This window comes from Varroa destructor, unplaced genomic scaffold (genome assembly GCF_002443255.2).
Source record: "Varroa destructor unplaced genomic scaffold, Vdes_3.0 BEIS01000002.1, whole genome shotgun sequence".
Taxonomy (NCBI): Eukaryota; Metazoa; Arthropoda; class Arachnida; order Mesostigmata; family Varroidae; genus Varroa; species Varroa destructor.
The window spans coordinates 58,227,172-58,243,010 of NW_019211455.1; the positions used below are offsets into that span (position 1 = coordinate 58,227,172).

General features: G+C 41.6%; 1 protein-coding gene across 7 annotated transcripts in view; it reads right to left on the reverse strand.

Annotated features, from left to right (window-relative positions):
* The window catches only part of LOC111244928 (inactive tyrosine-protein kinase RYK-like), an 89,096-nt gene that overhangs the window by 56,533 nt on the left and 16,724 nt on the right, over positions 1–15,839 (reverse strand). For 2 of the 7 annotated variants that reach the window (XM_086979561.1, XM_086979558.1), the window contains 3 exons: positions 15,308–15,650; positions 13,638–14,998; positions 11,727–12,828 (listed from right to left, as the gene is read on the reverse strand). In XM_086979561.1, the coding sequence (XP_086835687.1) occupies positions 11,727–11,793 (67 nt within the window). In that variant the 5' untranslated portion in view covers positions 11,794–12,828; positions 13,638–14,998; positions 15,308–15,650. Of the gene's footprint in view, positions 1–2,917; positions 3,774–11,726; positions 12,829–13,637; positions 14,999–15,307; positions 15,651–15,839 lie in introns of those variants that run through there. The other 5 variants (XM_086979559.1, XM_086979562.1, XM_086979560.1 and 2 more) reach the window with 5 other exon arrangements.

The following is a 15,839-nucleotide window of genomic DNA, read 5'->3' on the forward strand; positions in this document are numbered from 1 at the left end:
ACAAAAGCACAAGATCTTGTCATGATAGGGCCACATGACACTTACGATCAAGATTCTCGGTAGCATCTCATTGGAAATTCATAGCCACTAACACCCTGCCTTGAACCCCCGCAAAGGCCCTTCGAGTGAATTTGACAGTGTGTGGCAACAGCTACAGTCCTGATTGCTATGTTGGGTCTACACATCCGTGGGGGCCAAAAAGTCAACCCATAAAATACTTCTTTCTGCATCTGCACATTAGAGTGAAACCTGTTCTACAGGGTAAGCACCTGTTGCATGCGAATACTCATATAGACGGCTACGCCTTTCAGGGTAAATTGACCCCTTAAACAGAAACGTGAACTTGCGAAGCGAACGCACTTGAACAGCAAAGTATTAATGGTATTGGCATAATCAGGCCCTCGCGATGGTGTAGTGAGGAGCACGTTATGCTTACGAAGTGCTGCTCCGGGTTCGAATCCGGCCGTGGATACACGTGTCGTTAGACAGAACGCCTAACTAGAAGTAGTTGCAATAACATGTAGACCTACTTAGCCTATAGTGTGTCAGGAATCCTACAACATTTCTTTTATTTAGTACTATTAGATTAAATAGTTTAATAAGAAAGAATTATTAAATAATAAACGGACTTAATGGCCTAATTAATATTCGTGTAACAGCGTGTTCCATATGTGCCAATTATCTCTCCTTACCATCTGCAGCAATTAATTCATGTAGCCTCTCATAGAAATACATATCGAAAATGTGATTAAAAATAGAAACATCTTCTCAAGATCTTAGACACTATACAAGATTCTCTAAGGAGAACAGAGTACCAAAGGTTTCAAGGGAAGAGTATTAGCCAGTGACAAGAACTAATTATTATTGCAGTTGATTTATGTGCTTTGTTGGCTTGCTCTATCTTCTTAATTTGGGAGCCTGCGAGGCACCATGACGTCCGTGGTGTCAAGTTTGCTCAATAACGATAACAGGGCCGTCAGCGATGACAAGATGCCCATCAAAGCAATGTTAGGAGGTCTTCAGTCAAGCATCTCACACGATGAGAGCACAACTCGATCAAAAGGACCCATTCATACCAAGTAACAATAATACTGATGATAAATTGTGTGTAAGTTCACCATACATGAACGAAATGAATACCCTATGGCGGACCAGTCCTGATTTTTCTTCGCACTCTACATGTGCCATCGGATTTAAATGTGGAGCACATTTGTTGATGTTTTACATAGAGCATTTTACGTTGGTAAGTTCCTGCTATAGTGACCTGAGAACTTTCGTAGTGTTTAACTTTTGAGATGTCCATTAAGTTTATGTTTGTAAAGGTATTTTAACATCGCGTCCTCTACAGCCTCGAATTACCCCATGGTCAAAAACTGTCCGAATTATAATGCAAATGGCAAACGGAAAGGACGCATTGAGCCTACATATTTACGTAACGGCGATGATCGATTCAGAAGGCACGAAGTACGCTGAGAGTCGAGTGACAGTCTCGCAACGAATGCGTTCATACATTTGAATACGCTTTGCTGCCTTCTTCGGTGCATATGCGATAAGCTCTGCTAATAGAAGAGTCTTTTAAACATTTGGAGAAGGTTGATGCGTAAGTTAAAATGAGTAAAGTTTATGAAGCATCCAAATGGATATATAGCACCGTTTGAAAGACAAACCCCTGAACTAAGAGCAGCGAAACGTGTTTTGTAGAAGCACAGGGCGTCGATCAACAAGGCAGGCCAAGCTGAAAAATTTTAGTGCAGTCCAGGTCCCATATCCGCTCGAAAATAAAAGTATCATTCTATAGTTATGTAGATTAGCTTTAAACGATCAAATAGTTCAACCCATTGAAGCGCAAGACTTCGCCGGTATGTAATGGATGAGCTTCTGCCACCTCTCTATGTTCACATACATATATGTACAATGAGACGATGTCAATTTGAGACAATTGTAAATGTCACAAGATAAATCTTCGTTTTAATAAGCGCTCATTAATATAAATAGTGGATTATACTGAAAGTCATTTGTTTTAATCAATTAGTTGTATACTCAAAGGCTAAATATTAATGCTAACAGTAACAGTAACAACAGAGGACGCCTCGCTGAGAAGAAATGTCGGTTACGAGCGGTGAACGATGCAGCTTTTACTCGTCTGTCTTGTTTTAATAGAGGACAGAGTTCCCAAAAGGAGCATTCAAGAAGGATCTGCTTTCGTTGTGAAGTGTCGAGAGAGGACCAGCTACGCTGAGCTCGATTAACGATCCTGATACGAATGAGCTGTCGGCCGTTTTGCGTGAACACAGTATAATTATATCCGCAATATTTTACGCATTGGCTTTCGTAGTGGCTATATACTTAATAGTAAAGAAAGACTCCTGAACGAAGGCGAGTGCATGGTGATCTCGATACTGGCTAAAGTTATACGATGAGCTTCTCCTGCAGTAGAAGAACGAACGCAAGCGCCATAACAGATATCGGATTTTTGCGCTCGACCTTTGTGTTACGCTTGGAGCGCATGACTAAATTACATCAGATTTGATTGTTGCATGGCAATTTTCGACGAACGGGTCGAGGCGAGATGAAAAAAGCGGGCGCCTCATATCATATGTGAAGCAACGCCTAACGGCTTAAGTAGCACGCGTAGAAAACGTTTTCGGGAAATCCTTGCAATATATGCCTCAAGCAATCGGCTGCTCATCTTCTCAACGAATGAACAATGTCTCCGTTGAGGTGACGCCTTATCGGAGCGTAGGTATACTTACTGATACCTTCTGATGCAACTGGAAGTAGAATAAATTGACAAATCGTATTCAAAAATCCTGGCAGGCTCCCTGAAATACATCTAACCTTCACGAAAAGATAGAATAATCTACGAACTAAGTTTAATCCAAATTGAATACAGTAAACTTAGAGCAGACTGACTCACCTAATAAAGCAAGACTTTGTTGTGGGGTGAGAAAAAGATTGAACGGAAGTTTCGGAGGAGCCATGGGTGTACTAACGACAGCCGTTGAGACGAGAGCGGAAAGCAGCGCCAGCGATGTCGGCCATCGAAACCACGCCATTTTCTTAGTCCGAGATTGCGAGTATACAATCCTTTGCTAGCTAACTTGGTAGCTTTAACTTTTATATAAATATACATATGTGTATATATATATATATATATATATAGATATATATATATATATATATGGAGGCGGATATATATCTCAGTTCGCCAGTACACACTCTGACACAAACGCAGTTTGTCGAACCACTCTTCAGCACCCGCTTAGGAGGCCATAATCCGGTTATACGTATACGCACAAAATTTCACCGTCCGAAAAGTCATCTTTCTGCAGTTGTTACGGGGGCACAAGATTAATCACAAGGTGATGCCAGTGATCCGCAACGACACGTTCCATTTGCTTCACATTCAGTAGAGTAGATTAAACTTTTGAAGATGAAGACTAGCTTAGTGTAGACGGCAGCAGTGCCGGCGGCGCACTTCGAAAACTCATTGACATAGGGACAATCAAACCAGATCGCTTTAATTAAGCCACGAAAAACCACCCTGACAGAGCAAACATTATCTCGTCAAAACATATTCCATCACGATTTGTGTACGAACGAACCTGTGAAGACTTTATTCAAATTGAAAAGCACACTAGAATACTTGAAGGATACAGTTTTTGTTCTTCATGAAAATTATCTCATTTTTCGTCTGGTTAAATAATCCCCTAAAAATAGTTCCGTCGACACAACCTTCCCCCTGGACGGCTGGGGGACTTCTGAGGGCCGTTCGCCCGCCTAATACTTGCCCTCCTCCTCGTGCTCGCCCAATAGCAGCGAGCGGCCCTCGCCACTCAAAAGAGCCAGTGAACATGAGACAAGCAAAAAAGAAACAACCATGTGCTCAGCGGCCCGTCTTTCCTGTCGTCTGACGGCAACAGCGACCTGCTGCTTCTTCCTAGTCAATATCCGCGCAACGGTAGATACCGACCGCGATATCACCTCTAGTTAGCGATTACCGTGAGGCCGTTACGAAAAGATAGTACCATTGAAGAAAACCGGTGATAAGGGCGGAATTAATTTAATCAATTTAAGACAGGATATATGATCGATGATTTTTGGCTGAGGTTAGCAGAGCGGTATGTTATAATTGTCTACAACGATAAAAGACAGATCCTAATAAGTGCGTATGCAAAGGGGGCTATGAACCTAAATAAGCCCAGCTCTCGTAATTTGCATGCAGATGTATACAGTCTCCGTGCAACATGAGAACGGGGTTGAGTTGTCGGGACGTTGCTAATGCAGTATTTATAATAGTAATATATAGTAAGGAAAATGATTCCAACGCTCTTCGGAATATAATGTAAGTTACTGGAAGCCACTCGTCACTTGTTTTCATTGCAAAAAGACATGTGTGCATTTAGTCAAATGAATAAAGAAATTTTAGAAAAACAGAAAATTACAAACTTAAAAAGAACTTGAAAAGAAAAAGAATTTACGCACATTCGACGCACCGATCCTCGATTGTTTGGAACCATTGGCGTCTTTCATAGAAATATTTGCGTCACAGAAACAGGAAGCTGCGGTTTAATATAAAGTGAGAGAAGCTTCCCAACGATCAGGTTTGTGCGTTCAACACTGCGCCTTTCACCCGCCTTTAGCGGCTTAAGAACAAATTAAACTCCAGGTATCGAAACGATTTTACAAACCCACCTATCGGCCCAACAGCATCAAAGAGCAATGCGCGAACATCTACGCTGCCAACTTTTGTTAAGCCTGACCTATACAACACATGTAATGTGCTATCTGGACGCTGTGGCAATGAGTGGTGGCGAGCCCAGGTATTATCAGTATAAATAGGTCATAATCCGCTCCTTCACATGCAGTAGAGATCAAAGTGAACTTCGCTTCCGGTAATCCTGAAACTGAAAACTTCTAAAAAATTCTGTTAACCAAAAAAAAAAAAGATCGTTTACAGGTTACGGCCTGTTGTAATTTAAATTAAATATTTCTCTGGCAAGTATATACGTAACGAAAAGCTTAATTCCTTGGTCTTTGTCACTAGAATTGCCTTACTAATTTTTGCGGGCTTAACAAGTTATGCAGCCGAACAGCTTTGATCTCAAAAAGTCACAATTTATTTATCTATTTTAGTTTTTATATTGTTATCTATCGAGGTGGGAGCTGTTTTGGATTCCAAAGATTCGACTGTCTCGTATGCGACGAATCTTCATCTTGATGTTCCTTAGGTTTCGTTCTTGGCCCGGCGAAAGTAACTGAGCTCGTCAGACATAAATGGAAGGAAGGCAGACAGCTTTTAGGAGAAATTAATTAAATTCTATGACAGTAGGGACTTGCATGTGGCTTCGAGTTGTCTCAAGGGACTTCGGTATGAGAACATATATACTTATCACCACCTAGGCGTACTTAGTTAAATAACGTAGGGTAAACGTAAGGAACTTTTTGGCCTCTCTATCAGGAGCTACAGAATCTTCAATAGATACGAGTTTCAGATACCTTCGACACAAATTTTACTCCTATTCGTGGCAACCATTGAAGAAAATAATATTTTTGAAGGACCTGATATAAAAAAAACAGTCTGAAACAGCAGGTGTTCTCCTGTATGCCCAATGTCTCTTGTTAAATGGATACCTTCTAATGCCAGTAGTTTATCGTTAACATTAGTCGTAATGCAGTAGAAAATTCAACCACTCTAACACATATGATACGTACGCGTTCTCAGATGCTTTTATTTTATACACTGGCTGAATAGTATAGACATACCTTATATTTGTCCTTATATTTGTCGCAATTTATTTATTATCCGTCAAATCTCCTTACGCTCATAACGTTTACTGAAGGCGCACACTATATAAGCTACACATGCATATATGTATATTGGTAATATACATGTGCAGTAATACTTGACAATAACTATAGTAAATTAGCATGAAGTTACACTATGAAGTTACTTAACATAGTGTAACTCGAACGTGCTAAATTACTTGTCATTTTTGCAAATATGAGTTTCAACTCAACAATAAACTTAAAAGGGAATTTTTCATATGTGAGTAGATTTGCTCTTAACCTAAGGTTGCTATGATGATGAGATTGCTCGCAAGTTGACTAGACCATCAGTTAAGTGGATCCCATTATGCGTGTATGTGTGTCTACCGCTGAGTCTGTATCTATGTGCTAGTTAGTAAAAATATCGGTCACTTTGGGAGATAAGAAACAAAAACTAATTCTTCCTTCACCTTGGTGTTGGTGCCTATCGGCATTTTTCTTGCCTCGCTGTATGCCTCGCCTACGGTCGACAATTTCCCTGCCGAGGAGAGGACTTTCTGTGTAGCGGTTCGTCTCTCACTTCACTCATCTGATCTTGACTAACCTAAATACTCTTCGCTGGCTATGCGGGATGATATCATCGGTAAAGCAAACCCTTGAGTCCCATCGTCGACCCACCACGGTAACGACCTCACTAGTGGCTCAGACCCGCAGTAGAGTGTGTGTCCCACACGAGATAACAGTGTTTGAAATCTGGCGCGCCTCCGGACATTAACGCCTCTCTCTCTGAGATACCCCTTAGTATTGTGCGTTTGGGGGTCGTAGTGCGGCCCCTTCGGCCCTCATTTGAAGACCCGTGCGTGCCTGCTGCTGGTTCGCCGCCTATATCTCAAGGCAAGCAGCTACACGCTCTTCTGCTATGAAGTGATTTCCACACTTCAATCGCGCCGAGCTCGATGCAGACCACGACGCTCATCTGGTCGGATAAGCTTCGAGATTTATTTGTAATATTGCACCGGTTTTACCTATTAGTACTAAATGTGCATAGAACTTGTTGAAGAGCTTGTTTCGACTGAGAGGAGCTCTTTAGGCAATGAAACCTTTAAAAAGTTCGTAGCTGAGTATTGCTCTTCAAACTTCTAGGATTCAAGGGCCATTAACCTAAAAAAGCTACGCCACCGAACTTTACTTAGTGTTATGTGACAGATAACAACAGTCAGCTTGCTACTTGTAGAATCGAATATTTTAACATAGTGAAAGTCTTTCTCCTCTGTTCACTGTGTTTCGCATGCATTTTTTGCAGGTCCAGCTCACACATTACAAGCTCTGAGCTCTGAGCCATGAGGGCTAATCAGTAATTCTAAAAACGCCTGACACAAATACACATGTATCCTAAAACATGGCTTAATAATCGATAAAATGTCCAAACTGGGTGGATAGCGTTTCTCATGAGCCACTACGTAACAAGCCGCATACGATGAAGTATCTGATACGCATATTAGCTTAAATAGTTAACTTACTTCGGCATCGACCTGTCTCATCCTCGACTGACTCGAACATACATAACAGTACCTCTGGTGAAGTTCATCGTTCTACAATCGAACAAGACAGACACATAGTTCTAATGGATACATCGAACATTGCTTCACTATCGCTGACACATGTTTTCCTGTTATGAGTGGCTTGCAGAATGGTGCTTCTAATCGTAGTACGAACACTCGTCATGTATAATGACGTTTTGGCCGTTGGGCCGTTATTACGTTCACGTGTGCGAGTTACACTCTTTATTCACGCCGTCAACTCTATAAATATTAATTGATCATTATCATACAATGTGCTGCTAGCCAGTGCCTTCAGTCCCCTTGCTTCGGCTCTTATCGACCGCAGCGGCATGAGGTTTGCACACACAAGTACATATACACATCAGCTTCCTATGGGTCAGACGGATAGATACATCGGCTATTCGATTAGATGCCATCCCATATAGGCTCGAAGCTAAACGACCAGGAAGCAGCAGGTTTGATTGGGAAACAATGGGAGAAGACCCTTGCCCCACCCTAATCGACCCAATCCAAAGCTTAACTCTACTTACTTGTGCTTCACAGGTAGCCATATCAATCAGCCCACGGCTGGAATACACTGCCTCGTCGAGATCGAATTCTTGGAATAGAATGCGGCAAACTTAGCTGGATCACAAGTGCTAGGATTATAGCTTCTGCCAACAGTAATAGTCTCAGTGCTCATTTGCGCTCTGGGCTTCATTCGACGAGAGTTTCTATCTTTATGGCGACAATGAACGTGACAATAGTTCCTTTGCAAACAAAATGAATTCTTGCCAAAGAATAGCCAGCAATAGTACTCCTGGTTGTAAAACGTAAAATGTTGAGCCTGCTTTAGCGTCGGAGACCTGAACGCAGGTTAATCTAAGCAGGAACGTTCCGATGGCGTCCCAGACGTGTCGTCAAGATCGTAGTTCAGCGCATGCGTATGTCTGCAACGTTGCGCAAAATGGGCTCATGAGAAGCAGCGACCCGGACAGGGACGGGTGTAGGCATTGTTTATTAAGAACAACTCAGTTTGAAGCAATGGAAACAAAGACGACATATTGCGTTCTTAAGATCATCGTTGTTGTTGGCACGTTATGGCAAATGCTTTGCGCATTAAGTGTAATGAAAATGACGCTTTGCTTGAACGAGCAGTATTTATAATAATAATAATAAATTTGTATTTAGCCCCTGCACCTCGTACAATCGTTCATTTCGATTATCATTTTTCATAGGGGAAGAGCAATTCCTCCTGTTTAATCAAAGCTATTTATCTAAAAAAAAAAAAATGCTGAAGGAAAAGTGTACAACAGCTATACAAGAAAAGATAAACAATATAGTTCATCATTGTGTATTAGTATGATCGTTAAATTTAGACGGAGAAAAATAGATCGTACCATGAACTCATTAGAGCAAACTCCAATAGAAGTAATATTCTTCACATAAATTCGGCGCTGTATAAAAAATAATACTAACTATCTGTACACAGATTATCGTTGAAGGTTAGCTTCAAATAGTTAAGCTGGTGCTCGAAGTTGTTGAAGTCTAAATCGAGTGTATTGAGACCGGGCGGGTTACCATGTATAATGTGTGCAGTGTAACACACTGAGTAGAAAAACAGAAACTGTTACATATTGTAGAAGGCGAGGATTGCTAATTCATCGGTAATCGAAATATGGCTAGTGCCTACACTAGAGCAGGTCTCGGTTACGTTGAACTAGGGTCATGCGTTTTAATCGCCCATAGACATTTTCGGCTCTGGCCTGTACCTGCCCGATCAGGGTAGCTCTTTGCCATAGCTCGCAATTCATCCAGTAAAAATGGCACAATAAAATGAGCATACGACAATATCAGCAACATCAATGACGAAGAGAAGTGGGACGTATTCACGACGAAGGACAAAGCTCTTGGTCCTTCTGTGCGTCACTAGCAACAAATTAGAGAATGCCATGGACGCCAACGCACGTCCAGTAGTCTACTAATATGTTTGCGAGTGTGTCACACATTGATGAAAAGGGAACAACAATGTGAAGGAAAAGGCAATATACCAGTAAAGTTTGCTCAGTCTCCGCGGGAGATGTCCTATCTTGTTGTACTATCTATAGCGTGATTCGGTGTTCCCTTATTTATATTTTTTGAGACATGGGTAATTGTATCTATTGTTTTAAATATAAAGCATATAATATATATATATATATATATATATATATATATATAGAACGTAAATGGTTCAAATTATTGTTACAAACTATTTCTTATGAAGTACAGTAAAATCTAAATGAAACAACGAGTATATAAGATTCCTTGCCGTAAGAACGGTTAGTTAATGCGTCCGAGACCAAAATATACTTAGTTCATTCTATGGCAACTTGCTGGGCTCACTGACAGCCGGAATGAGAGCTTAGCTTGGAGATCGGTACGAAAAAAAGAAACGTATATCAGGCCTTCTTATCCAGGTATCTATGACAGGAGACCTGTACGAAAAGGCCTGCTTTGTTGACTGTTTTGACAGGTTCAGTAGCCATAGCCGGCGGACGAACACGGAACGATGTCTAACCGATTCACAGTATAACCCTCAGGTTTCAGGTCATCCGGCCAAGAAGTTGAACGAAACCGGTGAGACTACCGACACCAACTATTCACACATTCACCACCTCGATAACACCTGCTTGGTGGGTTCGAACCCCCAGTGGATGCATTTTTTCTTTCTTCCTTCCTCGAGCTGTTTCTAACTCCTGTTGAACACACCATATGGCCAGCTTTAAGTAGCCTGAATAGGATTGGCTCAGAGGGGGTAGTTTCGTTTTTCTGGTAGAGTTAGAACCTGTGTAGTCGAGCCCTGCCTATCTTTATACTTCTGCTAACAACTGTATTCGTCTTTGATCGATCCAAAACGAAGAGTCGGCAGGCACTACTGAATTAAGTATTGTTCATTCGCGCGTCGTATATTTGCACCTTAGATCCCGCGTCCAGATCGAAACAGGCTTTTCAAATAGGCTAAGAAAAGAGAAATCGAGCGCACGAAATTAAATAATTATTATTCCTTATGAAATGAAAATTATTATTCCTTCTTTAATTGTAATAAATTTCTGTAGAGTAAATGTCAAGTAAGGGTCGTTGACGTGTACTGTTATCTCTGGGCAAATCACAATTTGCTCTTGTTTGAAAGGGACCCTGATTGCTGTAACATATTTGTAATAGGGCAAAAGTAGCCCTGAGAAAAGTCGAAGTAGTAAAAGATTAATGACCCTATTCAGTTGGCCATATCTCGTATTTGTGTTTAGGTTTTTTTCCATGTGGTCTCTTTGTGGTCTTTGAAGCCAAGCTATTTGAAGAAGAAGAGAAGTAACGATATAGTACTGCATTTCTATGAACAGTTTAAATAAATTAATGCTCAGCAGGTTAGAATGCCAACTTTACTATTGCATTAGTCTTTAATTTCTTAACTTTATTAAGCTCTCAGTGACTTTTTTTCTTTTTCCAAAAATTAATTATTTATGAAATTTTGAATCTTTATTAAGTTTATGTTCAGTATGTATTTATTCTACCTTTAGCTATAAATATTTCTTACGTAACTAAAGACTGTCATTATAGATGATCAATTCTTAATGTTCACGCTAGTCGAACGCCATTTTTTTAAATTTTAGCAGATATACGTATTAGACGAGGAATTTGTTATTTTCTGTTTCATTATATAATCTACATAAAATAATTTAACTAACTCAATCTTAATAGGAACAGTATATTTAGGTCATATACTAACGACAATTATGTCTTGAAGGTGCTACTGTAATTTCAAATTTATATGAACTATGTGATCGAACACGCACCAGTTACTGCTCTGGGAAGTTAAATAACCACTTTGTTTTACCTAATTAACTCATACTTTCTATTTCGTTGATATCAAATGGATGGAGTACAGCCGTTTTCCAATACCAATAATTAACCATTTAGAGGCTCATAAAGAGACTGACGAGCCGCCACAGAATGACATTGTCTGAAATACCTTCAGCTGCTTGAGCCGAACTTATCGGTACGGTTTAGCTTTTCTAGAATTACGCCATACTCATCAAATTCCCGATGGAAACTTATGACATTTTATGTAGTAGGAGATATCCTTTTTGTACCTATTTTATTCTCGAGAATTGATTTCAACACACATAATATAGGCGTATCGTTTTGTCGAAACACCGAACCAATTCGTTTCTAAATCTGAGTATCATTAATGCAGGTGGGCTAATTAGACACGCAACGTTGGGTCATTGAGAACCCAGCTACCGTTTCGTGCTATACTTAACTTTACGTATGCTCGTTACAGACTGCATCATGGACGTAAGGTGGACACTAGTCGACCTTGACCTCCATTTGAAGTCTGAGACAGGTTTTTCTTATTTTCATTGACGTAACACTTACCTTCATCGTCAATTTGAGGACTCATCTTGGCGGAAACACACTGATTTACGGCCCATACCGGTTTCATTAGTGTCCATATTTGTAACCGTAATTCGTCGATTTGCTTTGCCGATAGGTCAATCTACTTCCTTCTACGCTTCGAAGATTTCAGGACTTTAGGCCCTGCCGCAACGATAGCAGCAACAGCATTACAACCCACCCGCTCTTCTACTGCCATTACCCCTGGTGCAGCCCTTTCCTTGTTCGTCAAACGCTTCTCTTCAATATGTTGGAAGCGTTTTGTGTAGCAAATGGCATGGCACTATTCCTGTGGCCAGACAGACTGAGGGGTCGAGTGGCCATCCGGATAACCGCAGCACGCTCTCTGCCACTTGTGAGACACTCGCTGCCAACGGCGAAGGATGTCTAAGTTTGTCCCTCGTAAATAATCTACTTTCTGCGTACCATGACCATCACCATCACCGCTACTTCAGTTCCGTGTGCTCTCTCGTTTTTGCGCACTTTTCTCCCTTTGCGCCCATGGACGAACATTACAGGCGACTCTGCGGTGGCTGGACCTGGCTAGTCGGCCCTTCGCTGCTGGCTCTCCGTGCTGTCGTGAAGCTGGATCCTTGAATCGTCTACGTACCCCGGGGAACTGCGCAATGGGGTCACTCGGAGGGGAACCCGAGGCGCGATACTACCCGGCATCACGTTGCTTATCTGGAGTAAGGGAAAGATTGAGAAAGCGTAGCGAACACAGGTTTTAGTTGAGGCAGCAAATGGACAAGCGATCTCCAAAGCCAATGAATGGTTAGCGTTTTACGGCCGAAGTTTCAAGATACACTATGCTCTCGTATAGTGGCTCACTTGTATCGTTGGTCAATGCGCCATCGTACTCTTCCGAAGTTTCTCTCTACTATCTAAGGACCATCTTTTGTCCATTTTTTCCAGTAATGCATGCACCACGAGTTTGTCTTCCTTTTCGACCAACTTGCTAACCTACTGGTTCCTCGTGCAGGACGAGAGGGTTACGAAAAGAAGATGAAGATGAAACGGATTGACGACGTCGTATGCAAGTGCGGGTCAGTGAATGTACTGCTTCAGCGGAATGAGATCGCTCCTGTTTAAGGACATTTCAAAAAAGCTAATTTACTATTACAGGTATTTAGCATTACCCAAGATCAAACTTTTTATGCTATAGTTGGTGTGGACCTGTAAATATCGACAATATCACCGGACAGTGCTCATAGATCGTAAATATCCGAACGGGTTTGATTGTAGCTAAAGGGCTAAACTTTTGTTATGTTGGTACTTTCTGCTTTTTAGAGTATTACGGTTTATATGACTATTATAGGTGTAAACGCGTATGAAAGAGTTGAATACCAATAACTTTTAAGGGGGTCTGCGCGTTCAGCAGACCAACAAGCTCTGAGTTTCTCCCGTAGTATATATATCCAGTATATCTGCGGTTGGTTATTCCACATACCAGATAATATATAGCTCATTTAGCCACTTAATAGTTTATAGCTACTTAGAACTATATCATCTGATAGTGATAATAGTAAATTGTGTGCTTGACTACCTAAGTTACAAGCTTGGTGGGTTTATGGAAAATCTAGGTGACTTTTCGCTAAACGAAGGGCTCGTTGGATCTTGCATCTTTGAGTATTTAAAGGGAATTAAAGCACCATACAAAATCGAATAAAGTAAGAATTCGATTTGGCACTAAACTTGAAGTTAGCCGTGTTTTACCTCATATTCATGCTCTTTTAAAGTAAAAGTTTAAATAAAGATTAACAGGTTGTATTACAAAGAGGTGTACATGTTCAAGCAAAAGAAATATCAATATTGTCGTTTTTAGTGCATCTTATCGAGCAAACATCGAAAAAGTCGTAGTTGAACACATCATACGAAAACTAGAGACTGTACCTAATTTGTTTTCAGGCATATTGAGGATGATAGCACATCATAGAAGACCTTCTGCATTTAATAGTGGCATCATCCGAAGTCAAGTAGGGGCAGATGAGATGATATTGAGATATGATGCGGGGTAGAAGAATGATCAGGGATAATGTGCTCCGTCCCGTTCGAATACTGAAGGGGCTAAGGGAGGATCTGAGGTGATGGAGTCAAGTTGTGGCGTCGTCATACACGGGGAGTCGTAAGCCGAATTTACTAGGTCTCTCGATTTAACAGCTATGCTTATCTCCAACAGATATCATCAGATATGGGAACTATGATAGTTTTCTTCTACATCATTGTCCTGAATTCTCCAGTTGACTCGTACCGAACCCATTGGATAGGGTGTTAAGGACCACTTCTGATGTGGCGGCTTGCATCTCTTTTTTCTCGCTGTTCGAATAGCTCCTGGTTTCTGTGATAACGGATCCTGCTCGATTTCTGCTGCGGCCTTTGCTTTAGAGACTGTAGGTCTTTTGGAGCTGCAGTGGAAATTCGTGTAGAAGAACCAAACCGACGGGAGGGTTACCGTGGGATGGGATGCGTCGATAGGCGGCTTATACCGTAGTTCTCCTGTGCTTTATGCAGCCACATCAACCCACAGCTCGTTATGGCGCTGTGGTTACGCTACGTGTGGTAGACGCTGTGGCATAGGGCACTATTGGCGCTTAAAGGCAACGCGTTGACCGCCTCAACTACTCAACCACTCATACAAGTGCCTCCAGTCGTCAGCTCATACCCTACGCTTTGCTTCTGCCGTTTCCTGCGTCATCTGCGGGGGGCATACGGCTGATCTCGACTGTGACCGCGTGAGGGTGAACGGATGGGCAGATGTTGATGCTTGTCCGTGGGGTGGAATACGGCCACGCGACCGTGGCATAGGTCTCATTGCCCACCAGACCTTCTACATCCTCGCAGCTAAAACCGGTAGCGGCAACGCTAGCTCTAACTAAGGCTTAACGCGTCGACCAAGTCGCTTGGTTTTGAAGATCTCGTAAGGCTTCATCCTTTCGTGGATTCTGCTTCTCAGCCTCTTTTCAACCACGGCACCCCTTCATTTTTACCCGAACAGCTCTTGTGCGCTCCCACCTGATGGCAACACTGCTAACTTCTGTTGTTGAAAGCTATTAATAATCAACCGCCGACCATCGTACATCTCGTACTAACGTCTCCCAGACTTCTCATTAACGCTTTTTGCGTTCAGCGTAGTGCTGCTGTTGCTTGCCGTATTGCTTCTAGAGGTTGCACTGTGAAGTTCTTTGTTCGTGCGAATGGAGAAGAACCATCGCGCTCTCTGTCGCTTCTCAAGCCCCTGCTCGTAACTCGGTTGGCTGTCGACAAGAGAGGAGAGGAAGAAAGAAAGGGAGCTTGATAACTTTTATTTTCATCAGCACAACAAGTGCAGACACTGGCTGGAAACATGTCGGGGTGGACGCAAGCCCTGTACATGGGCGTGTCCCTTTCTAATCAACAAATCTGATGAACATCTTTTTTTTTTTTTATTATTTCTCTGCAGATACTGATCGAAGATGTTTAGGGAAAGGAGACAGTGCGTATAACATATGAGGGAGTGTATTGATTTGGCGAGAGAAGTCGCTTACGAGACTCGCAGGTTCATCTTAGAAAATCGTCTAACTTACCTTACGGCTTTTCCCAGATCTTACTTTCCGGCGACTGAATGTTGGATCTCGGGTCGGTTGCGGCAGATCAATTGAGTAAATTTCCATTCATCTAATTTAGCCGATCCTTTTTGTGAACATACATGCTGCCTAGAAGAATAAGCTACCCAATAAGAGCATATCTGGATTGCGGCACACAACTAAAGTGTTCGATATGAGCAGTGGCATTTCCGACTTCTACGTTTCCTAATGAATTCACGATGCCCGACTTGCACGACCCAAAGATGATTTCTGCCGATAGTATCATATACACTTATATAATGTCAAGTCTGTGTTGGATATAGTGGCTCGATGATTTGGAAACCTGAAATTGAGATAGTGTTTATTAGCTTTCCTGCACTCTTTAGCGGCTCGAAGTTTTTCAGTAACTTTTGAACTGCGCATTATTAGTAGGCGATTTTTTCTATTTTTATAAAAAGCTATATCAAATATTTGGCTATCTATGGCTATAAGGTAATTGAGTGTTACTAGAGAATATTGAACTTAGAGGTAA